Source organism: Mauremys mutica, chromosome 15 (genome assembly GCF_020497125.1).
Source record: "Mauremys mutica isolate MM-2020 ecotype Southern chromosome 15, ASM2049712v1, whole genome shotgun sequence".
Lineage (NCBI taxonomy): Eukaryota > Metazoa > Chordata > Testudines > Geoemydidae > Mauremys > Mauremys mutica.
The window spans coordinates 5,890,971-5,918,450 of NC_059086.1; the positions used below are offsets into that span (position 1 = coordinate 5,890,971).

The following is a 27,480-nucleotide window of genomic DNA, read 5'->3' on the forward strand; positions in this document are numbered from 1 at the left end:
CCCCAGCTCCCTTTCTCCCCTGGGGGAGGCTGCGCTGGGGGGTCAGGGAGATGCACCCGCCCGAGGGAGGGACGCGCCCCATGCAGCCAAGGAGGCAGAAGGACCCAGGAACAGCGATTTTTTATTTAGCGCAGATCCAGGCCCTTAGCTGTGCAGTTTCTGCTCCTCCCCACCCTCCCCCCAGAGTATCTTTGCCCTCCACGGGGCGGCGCTGCCCCATCAGCTCTCTGCTTTCTGCTCCTGCTCCGCGCCGGGCTCTGGCAGCTCCTCCGGCTGGCTGACGGGCTGGGGCCCGCCGGGCGCCGGCTCGTCCGGCGTGAGGCTCTCGGGCTTGCTCTCGGCTTCCCCGTCAGCGGCGCTGCTGGCTCCCGCCTCCTTGCTCTTCGCTTCCTGGTGTGGGGCAGGGAAAGGGGCAGACAAGATGCCTCATGAATGGAGACACCCCAGCCCCACAGCCGGACAGACCCAGGGACCCCTTGTTGAGCTGGCTTCTAGCTTTAACTGCCACCCCGACCCCCACGAGGGGATCATGTCATCCCCACCTGGGATCTCTTCAACTGCCCCTCACTTATCCTGGGCAATCACCCTCCCCCTCAAGATCTCTACATCAGCCTCGGTTTCCCAGCCTCAGGCAGGAAAGGGAGGGGCCAAAGGCACTGGGCAGGCCCTTGGCTCCATCCTTTGGCCAATGAGACCAGTGGCTGCACAAGGGTTCAGTGGGGGAGCCACATTGACCACCATGGGGCAGGGCCCCTGATGCTGCAGTGTTTGGGGAGGGCCCCCGGTGCCCAGCAGCACTCCCTGTACCCCCCCGTGCTAGGGGACACTGGGGGCCAAGAAGTAGGAAGCTCTGAGGCCAGCGGGGGGTAAATGGGACCCTGGCTGGGTGCAGCCCAGCCTCCGCCTGCCCCCAGAACGTACCTTTGCAGGAAGGGGCCCCTCCACGCTGGAGTCCAACAGGGAACCATCTCCGCCTGAACTCTCCTCTTCCTCCTGCATGCTGATGAAGATGGTGGGCGTTTCCACCTCGGGCCCCTCCTCCCGGAAGTCCATGGGCTCTTCGGCGGGCAGCGGTGCCAGGGCGTGGGCAGGGCGCGGCTGGCTGGCCGGCTGCTTCAGTTTCTGCTCCTCCTCCAGCTGGCGTTTGAGCGCCTTCTCCTGGGCCAGCCGCAGAGCGATCATGTCCTGGGACATGCGTGGGAGGAGGGGCACGGGTTCCAGCTCCTCCTGCCCGGGGAAAAAGCACCGTCAGCCAGGGAAGGGACCCCTCCCCATCCCTTCGAGTCGGGGTAGCAAAGGACTCCCCTCAGAGAGGCTGGGCTGGGGACCCCGGTCCCTGCCAGCCCGCGGGGGGAATAGATGAGGCTCGACCCACAGACCCTGGGCCTCTGCAGCAGAGCATTAACCACGGGGCTGGTCTGAGAGTCTCCGCACAGCACCTCCCTGAGCGCACGGCTCTGTTCTGCGCCTTCAGGCACTGACTGACTCCCTCCCCGGCCCGGTTCCCAGCCTCCCAGCCCAGGCGTCTCCGCTCACCTCCTCCAGCGGCTGGGAGTCTTTCACCTCCATCTCCTGCTTGCTGCTGGCTTCCAGGATGGCCATGGTGGAGTTGGGGACATGCGCTTGCTGTGCAGGGTGGGGAGGGGAATGAGGGGCCGGGTGAGCGAGGCATGCGGGAGCACGGGCCCGCATGCCCAGTGCCCGCTGCCCTGGGCTCCAGCCTCTCCCCTGCCCTGGGAACAGCCAGCTCCCAACTGGAGCGAGAGGCCGGCCCGTAAGGACCTACCCTGGGACGGGGGCAGAGCTGTCCTGGGGAGCAGTCCCTAGTCGCAGCAGGTGAGTTTAAAGGCTGAGCACAGGCTGACAGCCGCCCCTGGGGTGCTGGGGAGCTGTGTCCCCTAGGGGAGAGCTGGGAGCCCCACTGCTGGGGGGGAGAGACAGCCAAACAGGGACAGAGCCCAGCACACTAGGGAGCAAACTTGCATCAGGCTCCAGGAGATGCTGGGACTAGGGCCACCCTCCTCCTGCTGAGGGCTGGTGACTCTCAGCCTGACGCCCCACCTGCCCCAGTGCAGGAGGGGGCAGGAGGGTGATGGTGGGGGTGCTGGAGCCCTGAGGGAACTGGGTGAGAACAAACCCTAAAGAAACCCGTTCCCTACGCCCCCACCTCGGTTAGACTGAAGGGAAGCACTGCACGCTGGGGCCTGCAGTCTGTCCCTAATTATTAAAGGGAAGGGCAGCTGCATACCCACCCCATCACTTGTGTGCCCTCCCTCGCCCCCCCAGAATTACACTCAGCCCCCAGTCTCCTGCACGACCCCCGCCCCTGCCCTCCAGGGAGCAGGCCAGTACCTGGTGCGGGGTGAAGGAGCGGACGTGGGCCAGCAGGGGCTCCCGCAGCTCGGGGCACTTCTCGAAGACGGCGCTGAGCTGCTGCGGAGGGAGCTGCAGGATGACCTGGAAGGACTGGGGCTTGGTGCGCTGGCAGCATTTGATGAAGCCCTCCCACACTTTGGGGTACTTCCACACCTGGGAGGGCGAAGGGGGGGGTAAGAGAGGGGCCTTTCCACTGTGTCCACTGACACCCACACGTGGGCACAGGGGGCAGCCAATTCAGTCAGCCCTCCACGTGCCAGCGGCTCACCCTGGCTCTGGCCAGGGCTTTGCTGGGGCATGAGCCAGGCGTCCCTCTGCTGGGAAGCAGCCGGGCACCTGTATCCCCATTGCGGCCCTTTCAGAGCAGGGGAGATGCCCACCCAGAGGCAGTGCTGAGAGCCAGGCAGGCTGGCGGAGGAGCGAGGGGGCAAGGTGCGCTTGGAGCGGAGCCGCGGCCTGGTGTTGTCACATGCACCTCCAGAGCCCGCGCCCGAGGGGGAGCAGGGCTGAGAAATGGAGAGACCTGGGCTGTCTGGGGGACAGGTGAAGAGCTGCCCCTCCCCCAGCTACTTCGGAGAAATCACTTTCCTTGGCCCTAGGATGCGGCCACCTCTGGGGAGGAACTCGGCCGCTGGCCAACTGCCCGATGCCACCAGCGCGTGGCAGTTTAGGACAGGAAGTGCAGACTAAGTGCAAGGAGTAGGGCTGAGGGAGGCTGAAGAAAGGAGAGGGGGAACAGGCCAGGACAGTGGATTCAACAGAAGCCAGCGACAGGATCTTGGGGTGATGGCTCAGCCGGGAGATGACAATGCCAGCTCCAGAGCCCCCTAGTTCCAGGGCACTGGCTTAACAGGGCCTCAGCAAGACGAGCGCCCTCTAGTGGATCATCCCCTGCACTCCTAGACTCATAAATTGTAAGGCCAGAAGGGACCAATATGATCTTCTAGTCCGGCCTCCTGCTCAACGCAGGCCACGGAATCTCACCCACGCACTCCTGTAACAACCCCCTGACCTATGTCTGAGCTATTGAAGGCCTCAACTTGTGGTTTAAAGACTTCAAGGTGCAAGAATCCTCCAGCAAGTGACCCGTGCCCCATGCTGCAGAGGAAGGCGAAAAAACCCCAGGGCCTCTGCCAATCTGCCCCAGAGGAAAATTCCTTCCCGACCCCAAATCTGGCCATCAGCTAAACCCCGAGCATGTGGGCAAGACTCACCAGCCAGCACCCAGGAAAGAATTCTCTGTAGTAACTCAGATCCCACCCCATCTAGTGTCCCATCACAGGCCATTGGGCATATTTACTGCTAATACTCAAAGATCAATTAATTGCCAAAATTAGGCTATCGCATCCTACCATCCCTTCCATAAACTCCTTAGAAGCCCTGGGATTTCCAGGGGCTAACCCCACCCAGCTTAGCTTGTGCCGGGGGTCCGGGCGCTAGGCTGCCTGGCCAGGCTGCAGGAGGCGCCACAGGGCTGGGTTCCCACCTGCTTCATGATGAGGCGGGACAGGACGTTCATGACGAAGCCGCCCAGGCGTGGGTACATGGTCAGCGACTGGATGACCGTCCTCATGAGCAGCATGGGCAGGGGGCTCTGCTCCATCAGCTGCTGCATCACCACGGCCAGCACCTCCGACGTGTAGACGTTCCTCTCCCCGAAGCACAGGTTGGTGGCTGTGGAAGAGATGACGTCAGCCGAGGCCGCCAGGGATTTGGGGGTGTGGCTGAGACCCACGGAGAGGCAGAGAAGGGAGCAGGTCGCCAGTGGGCGCAAGACGAGAACCCAGGAGTCCCGGCTCCCACCCATGGGCCAGCCTGCTGCCAGTCAAGGGGAAGGAGGAAGAGGCAGCCAAAGGGCTGGCCCAGCAGATGCAGCTGTCCCCGCCGTCCGACTCCACCCAGGGCTCCGGCACCCCCTTACCTTTGATGATGGATTTCATGTCGCACTTGGCGGAGTCGATGTTGTGCAGGGCGATGAGCAGCTCCCCAGGGTTCAGGGGGGACACGGCCGAATTCCCTTCGCCTGCATAGGGCAAAGAGAGGGAGGCTGAGCTGGGAGGCCGGGCTGTCTGTGCAGACCCACTGTGCCCTAGTGGGAGGCGTGTGCTGGGCGGCCTAGGGCCCTGCTGCCCAGATCGGTTTCTCCCCCAGGCTCCCCACAAGAGACACACGAGATGGGGCTCCTGAAACTTCCCAGGCTCAGGCTTCTCCCTGGCTGGGCCGTGAAGCTCCTACCCTCACCTGGAATGGACGTGGCAGGACTGACCCCCAACTGTCCTCCCACTCAGTGTCATGGCACCATTGCCCCCCGCCCCCCAGGGTCCGTCGGCGCCAGTCCAACTCCCAGCATCATGTGGGCAGCTGGCCCTGCAGAACAGGGAAATCACGGCCCCTCAGCTCGGCACCTACCATGCTGCGTCCCCAAGAGGCGGTTGAACACCTCCTTCACCACGATGGGGTTCAGCTTGATGAGCTTGGGCAGAGCCTGGATCACCTCTTTCTGGAGCAGGGAGAAGAGAGAGGGAGAGCTTGGCAGATATCGGTTATGCCACATGACCCTCTGGCCTATTTAACACAGGGGAGACTGAGGCACGGCAAGGGGACAGGACGGACTCGGAGTCACACTGAGCCAGGGACAAAGCCAGGAACGGAACCCAGGAGTTCTGGCTACCAGCCCCCCCCCGCACTCTATCCACTAGATCATAGAATCTCAGGGTTGGAAGGGACCTTAGGAGGTATCTAGTCCAACCCCCTGCTCAAAGCAGGACCAAACCCAACTAAATCATCCCAGCCAGGGCTTTGTCAAGCCTGACCTTAAAAACCTCTAAGGAAGGAGATTCCACCAGCTCCCTAGGTAACCCATTCCAGTTCTTCCCCACCCTACTAGTGAAAAAGTTTTTCCTAATATCCAGCCTAAACCTCCCCCACTGCAACTTGAGACCATTACTCCTTGTTCTGTCATCTGCCACCACTGAGAACAGCCTAGATCCAACCTCTTTGGAACCCCCTTTCGGGTAGTTGAAGGCTGCTATCAAATCCCCCCTCATTCTTCTCTTCTGCAGACTAAACAATCCCAGTTCCCTCAGCCTCTCCTCATAAGTCATGTGCTCCAGCCCCCTAATCATTTTTGTTGCCCTCCGCTGGACTCTCTCCAATTTATCCACATCCTTCTTGTAGTGTGGGGCCCAAAACTGGACACAGTACTCCAAATGAGGCCTCACCAGTGCTGAGTAGAGGGGAATGATCACATCCCTCGATCTGCTGGAAATGCCCCTACTTATACAACCCAAAATGCCGTTAGCCTTCTTGGCAACAAGGGCACACACTCCCCTACTCCCCGCGGATGGAACCCAGCGGTCATGGCTCCCAGCCTCCTACCCTGCTCTCACCACTTAGACCCCACTCCAAATGGAACCCAGGAGTCCTGGCTCCCAGCCCCCCACCCTGCTCTGTCCATTAGACCCCCCCCCCCCACCAGGGTTAGAACCCAGTAGTCCTGGCTCTAACTACTAGAGCCTACTGCCTCCCATAAGAACAGTCTCCCCTAGGCAGTGACTGTCCAGCCACTCCCCTACTCTGGCAGTGGCAGCAGCTGGGCCAGGCAAGACGCCAGGAGCCCTGCCTGGCTCAGCAGAGCCCGCCAGGCCCCACGGGGTCCTACCTTCTCCAGGCCGTTGAGGACGGGGATGAGGAACCGGACATCTGGGAGCCGCTTGTGGTAGAGATCACGAACTCGCTTCACCAGCTCGGGAGACGGGGGCACTGCGAGAGCAAGGGCAGGTCAGCGCTGGGGGAGGGGCTGGAGAGCAGGTGGGGGAGCCCGGCGGTGAAGAACGCTTGGGGAAGCAACATTCCCATTTGAGGGGAAACTGAGGCACAGGGCAGGGCAGCCAGCCAGGGAGAAAAGCCAGCAGCCCTGCTCTAGCCGTCCGAATGCCCACTCATCTGGAGGGCGGTGCCCGCCGGGGGGTAACAGTGGCAGCGCAGGGCAGGGCACTGATACCTTTATCCGTCAGGCTGTGCAGGCATCGGGTCACCAGGGTCTCGGCCCCTTTGGGGCAGTTCTCCACCAGCAGCAGCAGCTCCGGGGAGTTCATCCCCATCCCGCGGATCTGGGCAAGGAGGGGGAGAGACGGAAGAGGCAGCCTCAGAGGAGAATCACCACGGATCGTGGGGGGAAGGAACCAACTGTGCCGAGTCAGCACGCGCAGCACGGCCGTGCCTCACCCCCAGCCAAGCCCCAAGGGAACCCAGCCAGTGGAACGCAGCCGAGTACCCCAAACCCCCACGCCCCTGGGACCCTCCCCACCCTGCTGCAAGGTGGCCCAGCAGCTGGCTAACCCGATCCGTGCAGCACGGCCAGGTAATGCTCTTCGTTTGTACCTTCCCCGCCAGAGGCTGGAGTCTGCACGGGACGCTCCTGCTTTAGGTTCTGTTCAGAAAGGCAAAGGGGGATGGACAAAGGCTGTAAGCAGATCACAGACCCCAGGCTGGCTGCTCACCAGAGACGGCTCTGAGCCACGGACAGGAGCAGACTGGAGGATAACAGGGTTATACGGAATGGCCAGCATGGATTCGTCAAGAACAAATCATCCCAAACCAACCTCATTTCCTCCCCCAACAGGGGTACTGATCTCACAGGTAGGGGAAAGCAGACAGGATGCAGCTTGATTTTAGTCAGGTTGCACAGTCCCGCCTGACAGTCTCAGAAGCAGACCAGGGAAATGCACTCTACATGGAATTACGATAAGGTGGGGGCAGGTATCTGAGAGGACGTATCTATCGGGGTCCCACAGGAGTCGGTCTTGGGTCCGCTTCAGTATTTTCATTGCTGACCCAGAGAACGGGGTGGAGAGTGTGATTAAACCTGCAGCGGACCCCAAGCTGGGAGGGGTGCAAGCGCTTTGGAGGACAGGGTTAGAATTCAGCGAGAAATTCCATCAAGACGAGTGCAAAGTACTGCACTTAAGAAGGAAAAAATCAAACTCACAGTTACAAAATGGGGAATAACTAGGGGGTCGTACTGCTGAGAAGGAGCTGGGCATTAGGGTAGATCGCACATTGAATGTGAGCCAAGAATCTGATGCAGCCGTGAAAAAGGCGAACATTGTTCTGGGTGTATTAACAGAAGTGTTGCAGGAAAGACACGCGGCGTAACTGCCCTGCTGTACTCGGCCCCAGGGAAGGCCCCAGCTGGAGAACAGGGTCCAGTTCTGGGTGCCACATTTCAGGAAAGATGTGGACAACCTGGAGAGAGTCCAGAGAAGAGCAAGAGAAACGATCCAAGGTTTCGAAAACCTGGCCTAGGAGGAAAGGTTAAAAAAACTGGGCACGTTTAGCCTTGAGAAATGAAGCCTGAGCAGGGAGCGGAGAACAGTCGTCAAATTCGTTAAGGGCTGGTAGACAGAGGACAGGGATCAATCGTCCTCCCTTCAGTGGACATGGAAAACAAGCAGCAATGGCTTAATCTGCAGCGAGGGAGACTGAGGTGAGATATTAGGACAAAAACTTTCCAGCTCTCAGAGGAATTCAGCTCTGGAACTGGCTTCCCAAGGAGGCCGAGGGATCCCCGTCATTGGAGGATTTTAAGATCAGGCTGGACAAACCCCTGTCAGGGCTGGGGCTAGGTTTGCTTGGCCCGGCCACAGCGCATGGGGGCTGGAATTGATGAGCTCCGGAGGCCCCTTCCAGCTGGGGATTTCCGGACTCCAGAACAGCTGATCGACCCACCATTAAGCCAGCTGTCAATCATCCATTATTTCTAACCTGAACCTTAATAGAAAGTGTGACCCATCTGCCTGAATCATTATTAGGTATATTACGGTAGCGCCTAGGAACCACAGTCACAGCCAGGACCCCACTGTGCTAGGCACTTTACTTTTGCTTTGCTATTAGATGTATTATGGGAGCATCTAGGCATTCCGGTCACGGAGCTGCCCCCCACGGTGCTAGGGGCTGTACAAACAGCGTGAAGATGGCCCCTGCCCCAAGAGCCTAGCTTGGAATTCAGTCTCCAGCCCTGGGCTCAGACAGTTCCTAGTCAACGGGCCCCGGCGCCCCTTTGCTTTGGGGTCAGCCTTGCAGGGGCCACAGTTCGCTGTCCCACCTGCACGGACAGCCCTGTACCGCTGCGGGGGGAGCCCTTCCCGGCGTGCTCACCGGCTGCTCGATGACCCGCAGCACGGTGCGCTTGATGTCAGCGATGGCCTCCGTGTAGACCGACGCCAGCTCGTGGATCAGCTTGTGGTTCTGCGGCAGCAGGGCCAGGTAGAGGTACAGACACTGCTTGACGGTCTCCTCGGTCCAGGGAGCAGCCACCTCTGCACGACAAGGGAGGGAGATCGGTCGTGGGGCTCCCAGCGAACAACCGCAGCTGGAGAACCAGGGGAAAGAGCAGCAGCTGCCCCGACCTCTGGTGACAGCCCAGCAGGGAGCCGAGGGACGGGCTCAGACTGCAGAAAGGGGCCGGCGGCTGGCCCCCAGGACAGCAGCCCAGGTTCACTGGTCGTCCCCACCCCACGCCTGGCCCCGCCTCGTTACCTGTGTCCTTGTCGGCGCCGAAGAGCACAGACGGGGGGTTGGGGTGCACCAGGAGCTGTAGGTAGTTCAGCGCAAACTTCTCCACGTACTCCCGCAGCTGGTCCTTCTCGTACATGCGCTTGATGAAGAGGATCGCCTGCTGGCGGACCTGCGGGGCAGACACGGCGTGTGAGGGGAGGGCTCACCCAGCACTGAGGGGCAGCCACCTCTGGGGTAGGGGGCAGCTGAAGACAGCTGCACAGCAATGCCCCACGAGCGCTCCAGTCGTATCCCTGACTAGCTGCTGGGGGACAGAGGGCTGGGATCTGGCTAGGACGCCACTGGGAACCCGCCGTCTCGCTCAGGACGCTGGGGGAGCAGTGAGGAGCTGAGTTACGGGTCTCATCGGCAGGATTCCTGAGACTTCGCGGCCAGGGCGGTGGGAGCCTGGCCTGAGGCAGTATCTGGGGGGACGAGCCGGGCTGAATGAACGCACAGAGGGGCTGGACAATACCACAAGACACCGGCTCCCGGTTGCCTGACGCACCTTGTCCTTCTCGTGGGAGCTGAGGTCCAGCAGCACGTGCAGATACTGGAACTGCCTGGACGGGCGCTTGAAGATTAGGTCCCGGAGCGTGGACATCCCCAGGTAGGTGCGGCTCTGCGACAGACAACCTCAGTGAGCAGATGGTCCCCCAGGGGCTCGGCTCAGCACCCCCCCTCAGGCTTGGGAATCGGCTCCACGCATTCAGCCGGAGGAGCTCGATCTAATGCGGACAGACAAGTGCCAGGCGAGGGACGCGGGTGGTGGGGCAGGAATCACAAGAGCCTGCCCACAGATACTGGGTGCACACACCATGTGACAGGGAGATGCCAGCCCCGCCCTGCCCCCCTGCAAGAGGGATCAGTGGGGTCGGTTAGGATCTTCTTGGGCAAGGACGGTGCCTCTTTAATAGCCGCTCTCCCCTCCCTGCTCCTCGAACCCACCTCATCCTCGCAGTACTTGCGGATCACCTCCAGGGCACTCTCTGTGATGAGCGGGGCTTCCAGCACCACCTTGGTGAAGATCCTGCAGGGGGTGCACACACAGACCATCACCACCGGGCTGCGGCCCCCAGGTTCCCTTTGAAAAGGGACCCTTCGCCTGCCCCGGAGATGCAGCCACCTCTGGGGTGCGCCAGGGCCGGAAAAGGGAGAGAACCCCTGCCCCATGACATTATCCAGGATGTTTAGGACAGGAAGTGCATGTCTCCAGCTGAGAGTGCTGGCTCCAGAGCCCTTGCGCCCCCCTGCTGGGATGGAGTGAGGATGCTCACTGCTGTGTGACGGGGAGGGCCAGGCTGGCAGTCCCACGACACGGCAGGGAGCTGGTCCCAGCAGGAGCGTTAGTTATGCTGCGCTGGTCACGCTGATGGAGCCCTGGCTGCCGCAGGCAGGACACTGCTGGGAGGACGCTCGCAGCACTGACATCCCAGCAGGGTCGCAGCTCATGGCACAGGCTAAGCTCACGCCAGGAGATGGCAGGGAGCATGTGTCCCCGACCCAGGCTAGTCTGGGTCCAGACCAATGATTCAGGCTGGGAAGGCTCCGCCTCTCAACTCCTCCCCCCCAAAGCTCCGCCCTCACAGCGGGGCCACTCACCCATCCTTCTGGTCTGGCTTCTCCTGCAGGCCGGAGAGCAGGCCGATGAGGCACTCGTCGTAGCTGTCCAGGGAGCCGGTCGGGAACGTGCTCAGGTAGGCGTTGTACTCCTGGTACAGCCAGGCAAAGGCCAGGTCCAGCCGGTTGCGGATGTCGTCCAGGATGAAGGCCAAGACCTCGCTCTTCAGGGGCACGTCAAACTGGGTCACCAGGGATGAGAGGATCTTGACACGGGCCTGGGGAGGAGAGAAGGGGAGGGTCAGGCACGGATGGTACCCAGGCCCCGCCCCGCTGCGGCCGAGCCGGTGCCTACCTGGGCCGCCCCGCTGCAGGCGACGGCTCTCTCTGAGCACAGGATCCGCTTCACGGCTCCCAGCTTCAGCTTCTCCATCTGCACGTCCGTCAGCGGCTTGATCGCGTCGCTCAGGCGGAAAACCTTCTTGCGCCCGCCGGCGCCTGCCAGCCTGGAGCGGGGAGTTAGAGCGCGGCTCAGCGCCGGAGGCGGGCACGGTTTGTAACGCTCTCACAAACCACCCACGCCTCAGATTAACCGCTCGGCTTGGCAGCGCTACCCGCCAAGCACAGTGGGAAGGCCCCAGGCATCTGGGCAATGGGAACATGCCATCAAGAGCTGGCTGGACTCAACATACATCATGGGGGACTGGGAGAAATCAGTGCCTGAGCGTTAACGGCAGCAGGGGGCTCAGGCAGGACCAGGAACTCAACAGGGCTTGGCAGCTGGAGGACAACGGACTGGAGGGGGCAGAGAGGTGTGTTAACAACAAGGACACAGCCAGACCCCGTGAGGGACCCCACAGGAGCCTGCATGGCTCCCGCCAGGACAAAGTGCCATAACCTCCGCGCCTCTTCTCTGACCTAAAGCCCTTCCACAGTGGTTCAGTCAAACTGGAAGGGCTCATGGAGTGGCGTCCCGCAGGGATCAATTCTGTTCAATAGCTTCATCAGTGATTTAGATAAGGGCATAAAGAATACACTTATAAAGTTTGCGGATGATACCAAGCTGGGAGGGGTTGCAAGCGCTTTGGAGGAGAGGATTAAAATTCAAAATGATCTGGACAAACTGGAGAAATGGTCTGAAGGAAACAGGATGAAATTCAATAAGGACAAATGCAAAGTGCTCCACTTGGGAAGGAACAATCAGTTGCACACACACAAATGGGGAATGGCTGCCTAGGAGGGAGCACTGCGGAAAGGGATCTGGGAGTCAGGGTGGATCACAAGCTAAATATGAGTCAACAGTGTAACGTTATTGCAAAAAAAAAGCAAACATCCTTCTGGGCTGTATTAGCAGGAGTGTTGTAAGAGAAGTCATTCTTCCGCTCTACTCCGCGCTGATTAGGGTTCAACTGGAGGATTGTGTCCAGTTCTGGGCACCACATTTCAGGAAAGATGTGGACAAATTGGAGAGTCCAGAGAAGAGCAACAAAACCGATGAAAGGGCTAGAAAACATGAGCTATGGGGGAAGATTGGATGAATTGGGTTTGTTCAGTCTGGAGAAGAGACGACTGAGCGGGGACATGAGAACAGTTTCAAGTACATAACAGGTGGTTACAAGGAGGAGGGAGAAAATTGTTCTCGTTAACCTCTGAGGACAGGACAAGAAGCAATGGGCTTAAATTGCGGCCAGGGCGGTTTCGGTCAGACATTAGGAACAGGTTCCTGTCCGGGTAGCTAAGCCCAGGGAGGGTTGGAATCTCAGTCCCTGGAGGTTTTTAAGAGCAGGTTGGATGAACAGCTGGCAGGGGTGGGCGAGTTATTACGTGGTCCTAGCTGCCCTCTCGAGGTCCCTCCCGGGCCTACGATTCTATGATGCTCTGGTGCCTGTTAGTATCTGCAGCGCCGCCAGGCAGCCCTGGAAAGGGCGCGACCTCTTGGGGTACCTGCCTATAAACCCCGGGCTCAGCACGGACCCTGAGCGCCCTCCCCCGAAAGGCCTCACCTGGGCTGGGTGGCCGGGATGATGGGCTCCGGCCGCCGCTTGGCTTGGGGGGCCTCTTGCTCCAGGAGGATAGTGACGCAGCCCTGGGCCCCCAGCACGGAGATGGCCTGCCCCTGGGACAGCGAGGACAGGCGCCGTTTGATCAGCACGCTCTCGGGCTTCGCCAGCTTCTCCTCCTTCGGCTCCTCCTTCAGCAGCCTGGTGTGCTCCACGCCTGGGGGACGGGGAGAGGAGCCTGTGCCAAGGAGCCGTCTCACTCACGGTGCCCTCGCGAGGCCAGGCAGAGCCATGGCCCCGGGCACCAGCCCCACGGGAAGGAGAGTGGAGGCGGGAAATGAGCTGCAGCTACCGCCAGCTCTGCCGATGCCCCCAATCCACAGCCCCCTGCCAGCCAACCCCCCCCCCCCCAGCTCTGCCTGCACCCCCAATCCCAATCCACAGCCCCCTGCCAGCCAACCCCCCCCACAGCTCTGCCTGCACCCCCAATCCCAATCCACAGCCCCCTGCCAACCAACCCCCCCCGCCAGCTCTGCCTGCACCCCCAATCCCAATCCGCAGCCCCCTGCCAGCCAACCCCCCCCCCCAGCTCTGCCTGCACCCCCAATCCCAATCCACAGCCCCCTGCCAGCCAACCCCCCCCACAGCTCTGCCTGCGCCCCTCATTCCCAACCTGCAGCCCCCTACCAGCCTAGCCCTGAGCTCCCCCCAGCTCTGCCTGTGCCCCCAATCCCAATCCACAGCCCCCTGCTAGCCCAGCCCTGGGCTCCCCAGCTCTGCCTGCCCCCCTCAATCCCAATCCGCAGCCCCCTGCCAGCCAACCCCCCCAGCTCTGCCTGCCCCCCTCAATCCCAATCCACAGCCCCCTGCCAGCCAACCCCCCCCCAGCTCTGCCTGCACCCCCAATCCCAATCAGCAGCCCCCTGCCAGCCAACCCCCCACCCAGCTCTGCCTGCACCCCCAATCCCAATCCGCAGCCCCCTGCCAGCCAACCCCCCACCCAGCTCTGCCTGCACCCCCAATCCCAATCCGCAGCACCCGGCCTGCCAACCCCCCCCCCCCAGCTCTGCCGACGCCCCTCAATCCCAATCCGCAGCCCCCTGCCAGCCAACCCCCCCCACAGCTCTGCCGACGCCCCTCAATCCCAATCCGCAGCCCCCTGCCAGCCAACACCCCCCCCAGCTCTGCCTGTGCCCCCAATCCCAATCCAGAGCCCCCTGCTAGCCCAGCCCTGAGCTCCCCCCAGCTCTGCCTGCGCCCCCAATCCCAATCCGCAGCCCCCTGCTAGCCCAGCCCTGGGCTCCCCAGCTCTGCCTGCCCCCCTCAATCCCAATCCACAGCCCCCTGCCAGTCAACCCCCCCCCAGCTCTGCCTGCGCCCCTCAATCCCAATCCACAGCCCCCTGGCCAGCCAACCCCCCCCAGCTCTGCCTGCGCCCCTCAATCCCAATCCACAGCCCCCTGGCCAGCCAACCCCCGCCCCAGCTCTGCTTGCCCCCCTCAATCCCAATCCACAGCCCCCTGCCAGCCAACCCCCCCCAGCTCTGCCTGCCCCCCTCAATCCCAATCCACAGCCCCCTGCTAGCCCAGCCCTGGGCTCCCCCAGCTCTGCCTGCCCCCCTCAATCCCAATCCACAGCCCCCTGCCAGCCAACCCCCCCCCCAGCTCTGCCTGCCCCCCTCAATCCCAATCCACAGCCCCCTGCCAGCCAACCCCTCCCCCAACTCTGCCTGTGCCCCTCACTCCCGACCCACAGCCCCCTGCCTGCCCAGCCCTGGGCTCCCCCCAGCTCTGCCTGCCCCCCTCAATCCCAATCCACAGCTCCCTGCCAGCCAACTCCCCCCCAGCTCTGCCTGCGCCCCTCATTCCCAATCCACAGCCCCCTGCCAGCCAACCCCCCCAACTCTGCCTGTGCCCCTCACTCCCGACCCACAGCCCCCTGCTAGCCCAGCCCTGGGCTCCCCCCAGCTCTGCCTGCACCCTTCACTCCCGACCTGCACCCCCCCCCCCCCCAGCAGGCAGCGAGGAATCTTGTGGACGGGGAGGGCTCCTGAAGGCTGAGGAGGCAGGGAGCCGATAAGCAGGGGGGGTGGCACGAGTCTGGGGTCTCCCCGACGTTAGCTCCCCTTCCCCCAGAGCTCCACCTGTGCTACAAGGGAGCCCCACACTTCCCCCAGCAGACGTACCTGGCCCAAGCCCTGCGGCCGTCATCTGGGTGGCCATCAGGCGGGCGAGATGCTTGATCTGGGCGTCGGTGCCGGCCGACTCCACGGGGGTGTAGGTGGCTTGGAAGGAGGCGGGCATGGTGTCGGGCAGGTACACCATGCTGATCAGCACCTGGGGCAGGAGGCAGGACACGGCCGTGACGCAGCCTGGGGGGGGAGGGGGGGGACGCCCTGCAGAGGGCGCTACTCATACGGGCCCCAGGCCCTGTGCTCTAGGCCCAGCCCCCCGCCAGCTTGCTGAGGCCAAGAGCCATTTCCAGCAGCGAGGCCCCCACAGCTTCCCACCAGGCCAGCTGAGAGCGCCCCCTGCTGAGCCTTTGCCCTGCTCCCTGCAGCCCAGAGCCCCCATCCCGCTCCCTGGAGCACAGCGCCCCCTGCTGAGCCCCCCCCTGCTTGCAGCGCCCCATAGCCCAGCGCCCCCTGCCGAGCCCCGGCCCAACAGCCCCGCAGCCCAGCGCCCCCCACCAAGCCTCCGCCCAACCATCCTGCAGCCCAGCGCCCCCTGCTGAGCCCCCAGCCAACTGCCCCGCAGCCCAGCGCCCCCCGCCGAGCTCCCTGGGCCCAGCGCCCCCCGCTGAGCCCCCGCCCAACCGCACCGCAGCCCAGCGCCCCCCCCCGCGGCACACTGGGGTCAGCACTGATTGCTGCCCCAAGCTGAGGCCCCGTCCCACTCCCCGCAGCACAGCGACCCCATGCACCATGGCACTGAGGTCAGCACTGACTGCGAGGGGAGAGCGCCCCCCTGCTGAGCTGTCCCGTGCCCTGAACCCCCTGGATTTCCCCACAGGGCTCCCATCCAGCAGGCCTGACACTCTTTGGCTTGTGAGCCGGAACAGGAGCCGCTGCTCAAGGCCTGGTGGCTGCAGCCCAACACACCCGTCCCCCGGCAGCGTGTCGGGGGGCTGTGCATTTCAGGGGTCCGGCGACCCGTCAGCACCGAGCCAGGGCCCAACCTCACCCACCAGATTGGCCACGTTGTCCGGCGTCAGCAGGGGCTGCAGGAACTCGGCCGTGATGTCCGTGTCCGAATGGGTGCTGGTCTGGGCAGAGGGCTTGGGCGGTGGCGCAGCCGCTTGCTCCAGGTCCTTATCCTCGTCGTCCTCCCCGAGAGCTGGCTCTGTGCCGGAGAGCCTGGGGTTAGAGTCCAGGGGCACTGCCAGCCCCAGACAGCCGGGGCTGGCGCCATCCCCACCCCGGGCCCGGCAGCGGAGGGCAGGCTCCTGGCAGGTGCCACGTGCACACAGAGCTACACCTTCCCGGCAGCCCCTGGGACCAGCACCTTAGGGGCCACAGCTGGTATGGCCCCAGCAGAGGGGAGGCAGCTTCCGCCCCACACGCTGCCCCCTGCCAACCTTACCCAGCCCTGGGGAGGGATTTCACTGCCTTGGAAACTCCCCCTCTACGGACAAGCTGGCAGCTCCGCGCCTCTGGATCCCCGACTGCTGTGCAGGCTGCACCCAGGGGCCCAATTCAGATGATGTCTGGGACGCCAGTGCTCCCATGCCCCCACATCGCCCCCTGCTGGGACAGGCTGGGGCTGGAGTAGCCGGGAGCTCCCCCCACAGCCAGCACCCTGCTCCCCACAGCGCCCCCTGCTGGGAGAGGCTGGGGCTGGAGTAGCCGGGAGCTCCCCCCACAGCCCACTCCTGCCCCGCTCCCTATAGCACCTCCTGCTGGGAGGCTGGGACTGGAGTAACTGGGCTGTTCCCTGGGTCACCTCCCTCTGGGAACTGGGACAAACTCACGGCTCAGGGGGCCCCCCGGAGAGCTCTCAGCTGCCTGCACCCACTCCCCCAAGGCATCCCACCCCAAGGAACGGTTGCTGCTAAATGGGGCCTCCCAGCAGAGCGAGGCCCGCCCCGCCCCCTCACCCATCTTCATCTTCTTCAGGGCCGGGTCGCTGTCATCCCGCGGGCGCTTGCGCGGCTCCTTCAGGCTGGGCATGCTGCGGGTGATCTCGGCCTGCTGGGTGCCCAGGTCCACCAGCAGGGTGGTGATCTGCGCCTGGAACTCGAAGGACGAGGGGTGCTTCAGCACGCTCAGCAGGTGCAGCTTCAGGTTCTTGCGGACGCTGCTCACCTGGGACTTAGCCAGCGTCGGCGGCAGGTTGGCTGGCGGGAGGGCGACACGGAAGGGGCGTCAGGTACGCGGGACGGGGGCTGCCCTAGAAGGGACCCACTGTAGGACAGAGGCTTGGGCTAAGCCTGAGGTCTGGCTCTGGGTAGGGAGTGGGGCGCAGGGCGAGGGAGGGGCCGAGGGTCAGGACTCCTGGGTTCTTGTCCTGGCTCTGGGTAGGGAGTGGGGTGCAGGGCGAGGGAGGGGCCGAGGGTCAGGACTCCTGGGTAGGGAGTGGGGTGCAGGGCGAGGGAGGGGCCGAGCGTCAGGACTCCTGGGTAGGGAGTGGGGTGCAGGGCGAGGGAGGGGCCGAGCGTCAGGACTCCTGGGTTCTCATCCTGGCTCTGGGTGGGGAGTGGGGCGCAGGGCGAGGGAGGGGCCGAGGGTCAGGACTCCTGGGTCCTCATCCTGGCTCTGGGTAGGGAGTGGGGTGCAGGGCGAGGGAGGGGCCGAGCGTCAGGACTCCTGGGTTCTCGTCCTGGCTCTGGGTAGGGAGTGGGGTGCAGGGCGAGGGAGGGGCCGAGGGTCAGGACTCCTGGGTTCTCGTCCTGGCTCTGGGTAGGGAGTGGGGTGCAGGGCGAGGGAGGGGCCGAGGGTCAGGACTCCTGGGTTCTATTCCTGGCCAGGGAGTGGGGGGCGCGGCTGGGGGTCAGGACAAGCGTCGGGATTTCGCTCATTAACGCACACAGAGCCCAGGGGAAGCCCCAGGCCGAGCGCTGGGCCCAGCAGCTCAGGCCAGGGAGGGGCAGCACTTACCGTGCAGGGTCTCGTAGGCCTGGATCACCTCGGCCATGAACATGGGCCGCTGGCGGGCGATGGAGGCCAGGGAGCCCAGTGCCGCCGTGAGGTTGATGCTGGAGATGGCCGGGTGCACCATGAACTTCAGCAGCTGCTCCAGGGCGGCCTTGCCCTCCTCCCACAGCACATCTGAAAGGCAGGAGCGGGCGGGGTCATGGCACGGGGAAGGCAGGTTAGGGGTGAGGGGGCCGCGTGCCAAGGGTCACCCGACCCGGCTCCGAGAGCCCTGCCGGGCCCCCACTCACTGTGTTTGATGTAGGGGTGGTCCTTGGGGATGCGGTCGAGGCTGATGTCGTTCTCATGGCGCTTGGGCACGTCCGAGTCGGGCATGCGGGGCGACAGCGTGATGATCAGCCCCTCCACGAACTTGATGGCGTGGGTGCGGATGCCGTCGTTGTCCGAGTCCAGCAGCAGGATGATGTCGCTGGCCATGGCCGACACCATCTCCCAGCAGGCCTCCTGCAGGTCGTTGATGACCTTGGACTTCACCATCCACTGCCGGGAGCCAGAAGGGAGGGGTGAGCGCCGAGGCCGGCCACCGAGCACTGACGAGGCCGGCGCCCGAGCACAGCGCCCCCTGCGGGGAGAGGCTGGGGCTGGAGTAGTCAGACGCTCTCCCCTCAGCCAGCGCCCTGCAGTGCCCCCTGCTGGGAGAGGCCAGGGCTACAGTAGCCAGGAGCTCCCCGCAAGCCAGCACCCTGAAGTGCCCCCTGCTGGGAAAGGCCAGGGCTGCAGTAGCCAGGAGCCCCCCCACCCTCCAGCCAGCGCCCTGCAGTGCCCCCTGCTGGCAGAGGCCGGGGGTGCAGTACCCAGGAGCTCCTCCCCCAGCCAGCGCCCTGAAGCGCCCCCTGCTGGCAGAGGCCGGGGCTGCAGTAGCCAGGAGCTCCTCCCCCAGCCAGCACCCCCTGCTGGGAGAGGCGTGGGCTGCGCAGGCTGGCCGAGGGGCGCTCACCTGCAGCGCCACCTTGTAGAGCTGGGTCATGGCGAGGATGGCCTTCTTCACCACGTTGACGTTCTCGTCCTTCAGCAGCATGTTCAGGTTGGCGATGAGCTTGAGCAGCAGCTCGATGTCCCGTTTGCTGGGGGCAGGGGAGAGACAGCAAACTCAGGGGGGGAGAGACGGCGCTGGCAGGAGGTGGGGCAAGGAGCTACTGCAGCAACCAGACCCTCATCCAGGACCAGAGCAACTGGCTTCTGTGGAAACCTCACCCTTGTACAGGTGGGGAAACTGAGGCAGAGGGCAAGACTTGCCAAGGTCACACAGGGAGTCAATGGCAGATCAAGGCACAGAACCCAGGAGTCCTGGCTCCCAGCCCCCCTGCCCTAACCACTTGACTCCATTCCCCTCCCACAGCTGGGAATAGAACCCAGGAGTCCTGCCTCTTCACAGCTCCTGTTGTAACCTACCAGGCTCTGCTCACAAGCGGGATCTTAGCTGGAGACAAGGGATAAGCGCCTGCCCTGCCCCGGACGCCATCCCCCAGGCAAAAGCCCAGTCCCTCCGGTCCGTAGGTAGCTGACTCCTCTTCCGCAGGCTGCTGCTGGGACGCTCCTGTGCTGGCTGAAGGGAGCTCCCAGACTCCACCCCTCCCAGCAGGGGGCGCTATAGGGAGTGGGATGGGAGAGTCTCAGCAGCTGCCGCCTGTGGGGCAGGAGCTGGCTGGGGGTCCCGTCTAGGTGCTGTACAGACCTGTAGCACCTGAGGGCTCGGAAGCTGCGGGGGAAGGAGAATTACACCCAGTGGCTCCGGGAGGCCGCAGCAAATCCGTCCTTACCAGGCCTCTTCTATGAAGCCGATGACAAACTTCCGCACCTCGATGGATTTGTCCGCCTGGAAGGCGATGATCTCCTGCAGCCGGAGAGGCAGGTGGTCAGGGCCGGCCCCAGCTGCCCAGCAGGCAGCAGAGCTGGCCGAGACGGGGAAGGGGGCCAGGGCAGGGCAGAGTTAGGTAAGGCCCAGGTGAAAATATTCACACTCCACGGGCCTGCGTTTGACACTGAGCAGTCTAAGCTGCCAGCCCTGGCACTGCCCAGGACATGGCAGGCTCGAGGGGCGCCTGGGGCTCCAGCTGGAAACCCAGCAGCCTTTGGGCAGCCGCTCAGACCTCAACCCTCCCCCCGACCATGGGCCCCCTGAGCAGGCAGTTAACGCTCTGTGTCGATCCGAGGAGTTCTCCACCTCACTCAGCCATCAGAGGGTTGGGGGGTCGCTGAGTGAACGGCCTGCAGCGCCAGCGGTACTGCACCGGCCCTTGCCACGGGCACAAGGAGAGTCAGGAAAGGCAGTTTTCAGAGGAGTCCCCGGCACCCCAACGTGGCGCCCAGGGCTACTCACATCCAGGAAGTTATCCAGCAGCGTGGGGTCCTTGTTTATAATTAGCTCCTGGACCTGTGGGGAAAGCGGAACGGCAGGGGGTGAGACCCGGGCAGATGGGCGATGGCTGATGCTGCAAACCCCTCCATCTGCCTCCCCCCAACGCAGCACCCTGCCCCATGGACCCAGCCGCTGTCCAGCGTTTCTGCAACACCAAGGAGCTCCGCACAGAGCCAGCTGAGCCCAGCATCAGGTCCTGTCCCTGCAAGGAGCCAGAGTCAGAGAATCCCGGGGCAGCCAGAGAGGGGCCAATGGCTAGAGAGATGGGGAAGGTGTGGGTCCTCAGAAGGCCGGGGAGGAATCTGGGGGGCATGAAAGAAAAGCTGATGCCATTTGACCCTGGCCCTGCTGGCTGCACCTTCGACAGGCAGGCACGCGGCCTCGGGCCCCTGTACAGCTCTTCCCAGCTCCCTGCATCCCAGCCCACTGTCATCCCATTGCTGCAGGGAGGAGCAGCGTCCTCGCTCACCTGTTTGAGGAGGTTGATTTTCGAGTCGTTGCTGATCAGGGCAGCTTGGTTTAACAGATCCACCACCTGCAGAGAGAGGGGGCACAATGGGATTCAAGACTGGCCCGGCTCCGAGGAATCTCTCGCAAGACGGAGCAAACTGATGAAGGAGGCAACACCCAAGGGCCAAGCTAGGCTGGGAGTTCAGGACAGGCCTGAGTTAACCGCTCATGCGGCACAAAGCAGCACCACAAGCAGAGATGGCAACCGAGTTAGAAGTCCTGCCCGGTACAGAGGGGCTACACACGGGTAGCTCGGGAGGGGTACGCGACGAATGGCGATGGCTGCCCTGGTGACGGATTCCTGTCCCACTAGCATTATGGTAGTGCCTAGGGCCCGAGATCAGGTCCTCATTGTGCTAGGCTACCCACACCAGTCTAGTTTCCCTCCAGCGTGGATGCCGCCGCTGTACCATTGTAAAGGTGCTTATATTGGTGTGGGGAAGGGGAATTCTAGGATAAGGCACTTTAATGACAGAGTAACTGAGTCCACGCCACGGTTGCACCAGTGCAACATACCAGGAAAAGTAACCCATCCCGACCCTGCGTTAGCGACCCTGGGATAAAAGCCGTGCAGACAAGACAGGCCCAGGGAGAGGAAGGGATGTGCCAAAGGCCACCCAGTAGGGCAGCGGCAGAGCCGGGATAGACGCCAGCTCTGCCAAGTCCCAGACTGGTGCCCTGCCCCCGGACTACGCTGCCTCGCAAGAACCTGACAGAGCCAGTGAACACATTGTACAGATGGATCACTGAGGGGCATGTCACGTGGCCCCAGCATTCACGATACGCTTCGAAACTGGACTGTAATTGGCAAGAGAGGTGAACAGACTGTAACCTGTTCCACTCCCCCTGCCCTGGGGCTGGAATAGAGCCGGTGCCCCCTACAGGGAAAGGCCCTTATCCCAGTCCCAACACCCAGGAGCCAGCCGCTCCCCCTGCCCTGGGAGTGGTGACCCCTAGAGGGGTATCCCATCCCCCCAACCCCAGGGTGGCTGGCGTGCAAGACCTGGGGCCAGATCAGAGCCACCTCTCTTGTCCCTGGTCTAGGGACAACTGGCTAAAAGGGACGAGGGCCTGAGTCCCAGCCCACTTGAACGTTCAGCCTTCGCTGCCTGTTCCCCGCCCCACGCACCCTCTCCGAGGTGGTCATGCTGTCTGTGCCGCTGCCCTCCTCCTGGGTGAAGAACTGGGAGGCGATGCTCATGCGGGCATTGCTGCCCTCCCCTGCGCGGCCGGCCATGGCGACGCGGGCACCCGGTGCGTGAGCCGTTCCCAGCCGAGAGTGGGACGACGCCCCTGCCAAGGTGTCTGTGCCCAGGGCTGGACGGGTGAGAGGGCAGTTCTGTCTCCCCGGCCCAGGAAGTCCTGGGGCTCTCTGCTCCGGCTGCTAACGAGGAGACTAATTAGCACCCTGCCCCACACAATCCCCAGCCCCCCCATGGAAGCCCAGGCCACCCCACTGCCCCAGTCTAACACCCTCCCACCCAGATACCCCCAGCCCCTCCCTGGCACCACCCAGGCCTGGATGCCCTGTCACCCCACAGGAACCCCAGCCTGCCCCACTGCCCCCATGGGATACCTATCTGCCCCCTGCTCCTCCCAACCCAGCCCCCATTAGCACCGCCCCAGGGATCACATCACCCCACGGCAGCCCCCTTTAGTCCCCCCTTTAGTCCCCTGCCCCCCTGGCCACCTGCCTCCGGCCCCCTCCCTCGTAACCCCCGCTCCGGCCCCCCAGGCCAGCCCTGGCCCTCGCAACCTCCCCATTGTAACCCCCCTCCGGCCCCTCCCTCGCAACCCCCCCCCCGCCGACCCCCCAGGCCAGCCCCCTCCCCCGTAACCCCCCCATTGTAACCCCCCCCTCTGCCCCCCCGCCAGTCCTCTCCCTTGAAACCCCCCTCCCGCCGGCCCCCGCCCCCCCAGCAACCCCCCCTTCCCGCGCTCGCTCACTCACTCTCCCGCCCGCCCCGAGCCGCGGCCCCTCACGCTCCGCGCGGCCCCCTCCCGGCCGCCATCTTCCCCCGGCCCGGGCGGTGCGCACTGCGCAGGCGCGCGCCGCAAGGCCACCTGGGTCATGTAGTTCTGCGGGGTGAAGGGGGCTGGGCGGGACCGCTGCGGGGGGTGCTGGGTAACCGAGTCCGTCGCCTGGTGCTGCCTGCCGGGGGAGGGGGGGGGGATGGTACTGCTCCCTCCTGCCCTTTGACCCATGAACCCAGCCACAGCGACCTCTCCTCGGTGCCCTTTGACCCTTGGCCCCACTGCCCTGATCACAGCAGCCTCCCTTTGATGCCCTTTGACCCCTGACCCCAATCTCAGCAGCCTCCCCAATAGGGTGACCAGATCGCGGGGGGGGGGGGCACAGGATCACAGCCCCCACCGGAGCCATGGGGGAGGAGGGGGCGCACCACAGCCCTAGGAAGCTGCAAGGAGGCTGGGGCAGGCGCTGCCCCCACAGCTCTCATTGGCCCAGTTCCCAGCCAATGGGAGCTGCGGAGCCGGCGCTCATGGCGAGGGCAGCGTGCGGAGCCCCCTGGCCACCCCTGTGCCTTGGAGCCAGAGGGAGATGTGGCCCCTTCCGGGGAGCTGCGTGGAGCCGGGTAGGGAGCCAGTCAGCTCCGCACCAACTGGACGCCTGGCGACCCTACGCTATCGGGACTAATGGGGACCCAATCGGACATCGGTCGGGACGCGGGAGAAAGAGTTAAATATCGGGACAGTCCTGATTTTATCAGGACGTCTGGTCACCCTACTCCCCAATGCCCTTTGATCCCTGACCCCACGGCCCCAATCCCAGTGATCTCCCGCCACCCCCACCCCAGTGGACATAGACCCTGGATCTCATCCCACCCATGGCCTTGACCTTTTCCCTCCACCTTTGCACCCATCCTCCAGGCCAGGGCTGTGGCCCCTTCCCAACACTTTTCACTTCCCGGCACGGGCGGCCTCATCAGGCCCATCCTGTAGGGGGGCGGGAGCAGTGATGAGCTGCCAAAATCTTAACAACTGGTTCCCTACCAGGTCTTCGGCAGCACGTCCTTCACTTGCTCCAGGTCTTCGGTGGCACTTCAGCGGTGGGTCCTTCAGTGCCGCCGAAGACCTGGAGCGAGTGAAGGACCCGCCGCTGAAGACTTGGAGCACCGCCTGGTGGGTACAAGCCCCATGTGTTTTTTAAGTTTTTTTTTTAGTCATCCCTGCCAGGGCCCCGTTGAAATCTGGCCCCCGCAGTTCCTAAAGCCGGCCCTGCACATCGGGGTTGCAAAATTGTATTGGGTGCCAGGTAGGGAATGCTGTGCCTCCCAAAACAGCCTGTCCCCCCCCATCCAACCCCCACCCACGTCCTGCCCCTGACTGCCTCCCTCAGAACCTGCAACCCATCAACCCCCCCTGCTCCTTGTCCCCTGACCACCCCCTCCTGAGACCCCCCCACCCTAACTGTCCCCCAGGACCCCACCCCCTACCCAACTCGCTCCGCTCCCTGGCTGATGTGATTAGGTCCTATGATGATGTCACTTGAATAGATATGTGGACGGAGTTGGCATCAGCCACGCCATCAGGGGCTCATTCACCTGCACACTACCAATGTGATAGATGCCATCATGTGCCAGCAATGTCCCTCTGCCGTGTACATTGGCCAAACCGGACAGTCTCTACGCAAAAGAATAAATGGACACAAATCTGACATCAGGAATCATAACATTCAAAAACCAGTGGGAGAACATGTCACCCTGTCTGGTCACTCAATAACAGACCTGAGGGGGGCAATTTTGTAACAGAACAGCTTCAAAAACAGACTCCAACGAGAAACTGCTGAACTCGAATTGATATGCAAATTAGATACAATCAGCTTAGGCTTCAAGGGAGCCACAACCTATGTTTGTTGCCAGATCTTGGGAACTTTGTATGTGCCTGAGCATGTGTTAAACATCTTAAGTAACTAGGTTTTTATTGCTGGCCCAACACGTTTTATTTGTTCAGTACAAATGTCCTTTAGAGTGGCGTCTTTGCCATTCTTGAGGGTGTTAATTCTGGACGTTAATTCAGTTCTTGTATACTGTGCCCCCAAAGTTATAAGGCTGTTTGGTGAAAGGAACAGAGGAAAGGAATTTTGTCACAAAGGGGCAGAGTTAAGGTTGATGTGTGCATTGTTCATACTTTCCTATAAAACGGGAAGTAGAGGCAGAGTTAAGTCTATTTGATGAGATAGGAAGGGAGGTGGATTTAAGGCTGGCTGACTCAATACAGCACAAAGCTAAGGCTGATCTGGGGCAGTTACCTGCGTATATCTGCTACTTGCCATTGTTTTGGTGAAAGTATCATGGGAGGGGATGAAGTTAAGATTGCTTGACCCTGGGGGTGGAGTTAAGGTTAATCTGGTGACCTCAACTGTACATTTTTTTTTATAATTTTCTAATTTTATTTTTTTTAACCAGAAACTTCCACTTTAATTTCCCCTGAATTTCCTGCTGTCCAGACATTGGTGATTACAGAGTACAGTAAACATTCCCCTCTGGATGATCTGGGATTTTTTGTTGTTGTTAAATCACGGACGTGATAGATATTCCCCTCCCGAGTTTAAAGCAGTTTATAGCCTGAGAATCTTGTCCACGTTAGATCAGCTTTGCAGCCAGTCTCTGCCCCATGGATGTCTGACACTTCCCAGGGATACTCAGCATTGCAGGACACCTCACTACCACCTGCCCTTAGCGTGAGGAAACCTTATTTGTGCCTGTCAGGGGTCAGTTCCCTGATTCCACCAGCTCGAAAAGCTCGTAAGCTCGAAAGCTTGTACCGTCCACCAACGGAAGATATTACCGCACTCACCTTGTGTCTAGCACTTAGGTACGTCTTAGCGAAAACAGGTGGACGTTTCTTTAACGCAGAATAGAGATTTGAGAAGACGCAAGTAGAATTAATGGAAACAAATGGGTCCGTATAAAATCAAATCATAACCCCCATTCTAGAGTCTGCACATAACAAGCCGCTCTTCCGTCTCTCCCAGCATTAAACCGCCGGACCAGCTGTGATCCTCCATCCAGAAGACAAGCCACGGCTAGTATAGTGGGGTGTACCTCTGCACCCCCAGACGTAGTTCCGACAATTCGTTTTCTTCACTTGTAAACCGAGCAGCTTGTTTTTTTTCCTTTGCAGACTTTGCCATCACTCGATTCGCACTTTGCTCAGCCCGTACGCCGGCGCTCACGGCGAGGTGCTCCACGCTCAAGCCACACGCAGCCAGGCAGACGGATAAGTGTCTCCTGCCTGAAAGAAGTTTGTTCATCACCTTCTGCGGACCAGCCCCAACACACGGCCCTTGCGAGCGTGATTTTCAGTGCAGACGCGTAACTCCCTACGCATTAGCCATACGCAGGTTTCGAGGTGATTATGGCGCCTGGCGTGACGCAGGCTTTGAGAAGAGATCTCACACGACACCCTCTGAGGATCTATGTAGAGACCAGTCCAGGGAACCCTGTGATCTGCGGCCAGCCGGCACCATCAGCTCCCTGGGTCCCAGCACGTGGGACGACTCGGAGGTTCTCAAGCCGGAAGGGATCATTCTGATCGTCCCGCCTGAGGCCTTCCTGGCCGGGGTCAGGGAATCCAGCCAGCCAGGCCTGCAGCCAGCCCGGATCTGGTGGTTGAGCTAGAGAGGCACTTTTACAGAGAGACGCCCAGTTGTGATTTAAAGAACTTTTTGCAGTTTTGCTGTTGCTTTCTCTGCCCTGGGTGGATTGGGTGTTTGTTCCAACCTTCCCACTCCCCAGCATCTCTTCACCTCAGCCGCCTCACCCTCGCCCCCCTTCCCTTCTCTTTGCAGTTAGCTTATCCCTTCTGAACTAAACCCACTCCCCAAATTAAGATGCTGTTTGCTGCCATCCCATTGTTCAGGACTCCTGGGTTCTAGCCCCGGCTCTGGGAGGGGAGTGGTGTCTAGTGGTTAGAGCAGGGGGGGCTGGGAGCCAGGACACCTGGGTTCTGTTCCCAGCTCTGGGAGGAGAGTGGGGTCTAGTGGCTAGAGTAGGGGGGCTGGGAGCCAGGACTCCTGGGTTCTCCCCCAGCTCTGGGAGGAGAGTGGGGTCTAGTGGTTAGAGCAGGGGGGCTGGGAGCCAGGACTCCTGGGTTCTCCCCCAGCTCTGGGAGGAGAGTGGGGTCTAGTGGGTTAGAGCAGGGGGACTGGGAGCCAGGACTCCTGGGTTCTCCCCCCAGCTCTGAGTGGGGGCTAGTGGGTTGGGGCTGGGAGCCAGGACGCCTGGGTTCTCCCCCCAGCTCTGAGTGGGGGCTAGTGGGTTGGGGCTGGGAGCCAGGACGCCTGGGTTCTCCCCCCAGCTCTGAGTGGGGGCTAGTGGGTTGGGGCTGGGAGCCAGGACGCCTGGGTTCTGTCTAATGGTTAATTCCCCTCCCTTTGAAAAATGTGCACTTTATTTCTAGCCTGATTTTCTCTCCTTTAAGTTCCCAGCCATCCAGCCTTGCTCTGCCTTTGTCTGCTGGATTAGGGAGCCCTCTGCTCTCAGCAAATCTCTCCCTGCGGAGGGGCCGAGAGGCTGGGGGCGGCTGTGCCTGCGTCAGTCGGTCTCCCAGGAGCCCCGTTGTATAATGGGAAGGGGGGGGGGCGATTGGGTTACGGGCGCCCCAGCACTCCCCGCCGGGGATTAGAGGTCGAGCAGGTAATTAGTTAATTGTGGCCCCTCGGCTCGCAGCCTCTTTTGTGCTTCTTCTGGTGCCTTAATCCCGAAACCAGCAGCAGGATCAAGCGTTCTCCTGACAACGGCCGGGGCACCGGGGAACCAGCAGGGTAACAGGAGCCTTTGGGGAGAGATGAAGCCAAAGGCAGGTAACCAGGCAGGGGAGGGCAGGTGGGAGCTGGAGGGGGGAGACACACTGGCCCCGGGGCAGGGGGCCTGTGCCGGGAACCCGAGCTCTGGGGTTCAGGTTGGAGCAGGGGCAGAGGGGCAATGAGTTTACCGTTCTCA

The 27,480-nt window shown here is 62.3% G+C and overlaps 1 protein-coding gene across 4 annotated transcripts; it reads right to left on the minus strand.

The window, feature by feature from the left end:
* Nucleotides 1-109: 109 nt before the first annotated feature.
* Nucleotides 110-22,589, minus strand: SYMPK (symplekin scaffold protein). 4 transcript variants are annotated; one of them, XM_044988822.1, is made up of 27 exons: nucleotides 22,467-22,589; nucleotides 21,645-21,896; nucleotides 20,475-20,540; nucleotides 19,967-20,020; nucleotides 19,407-19,480; nucleotides 18,584-18,710; nucleotides 17,877-18,126; nucleotides 17,590-17,760; nucleotides 16,590-16,829; nucleotides 15,681-15,835; nucleotides 14,680-14,830; nucleotides 12,498-12,732; nucleotides 10,850-11,000; nucleotides 10,537-10,772; nucleotides 9,883-9,964; nucleotides 9,443-9,556; nucleotides 8,917-9,064; nucleotides 8,536-8,696; nucleotides 6,380-6,488; nucleotides 6,038-6,138; nucleotides 4,786-4,876; nucleotides 4,298-4,399; nucleotides 3,863-4,050; nucleotides 2,353-2,529; nucleotides 1,537-1,626; nucleotides 922-1,227; nucleotides 110-390 (listed from the first exon to the last, which is right to left on the minus strand). In XM_044988822.1, the coding sequence occupies exons 2-27, from the start codon at nucleotides 21,750-21,752 to the stop codon at nucleotides 220-222; spliced, it is 3,858 nt and encodes a 1,285-aa protein (XP_044844757.1). In that variant the 5' UTR covers nucleotides 21,753-21,896; nucleotides 22,467-22,589; the 3' UTR covers nucleotides 110-219. The 4 variants fall into 4 exon arrangements, with proteins under 4 accessions (XP_044844757.1, XP_044844756.1, XP_044844759.1 ...); XM_044988821.1 differs by having other exon boundaries at nucleotides 21,645-21,899; nucleotides 22,467-22,536; XM_044988824.1 differs by having other exon boundaries at nucleotides 12,498-12,711; nucleotides 21,645-21,899; nucleotides 22,467-22,535.
* Between the last annotated feature and the right edge of the window lie 4,891 nt (nucleotides 22,590-27,480).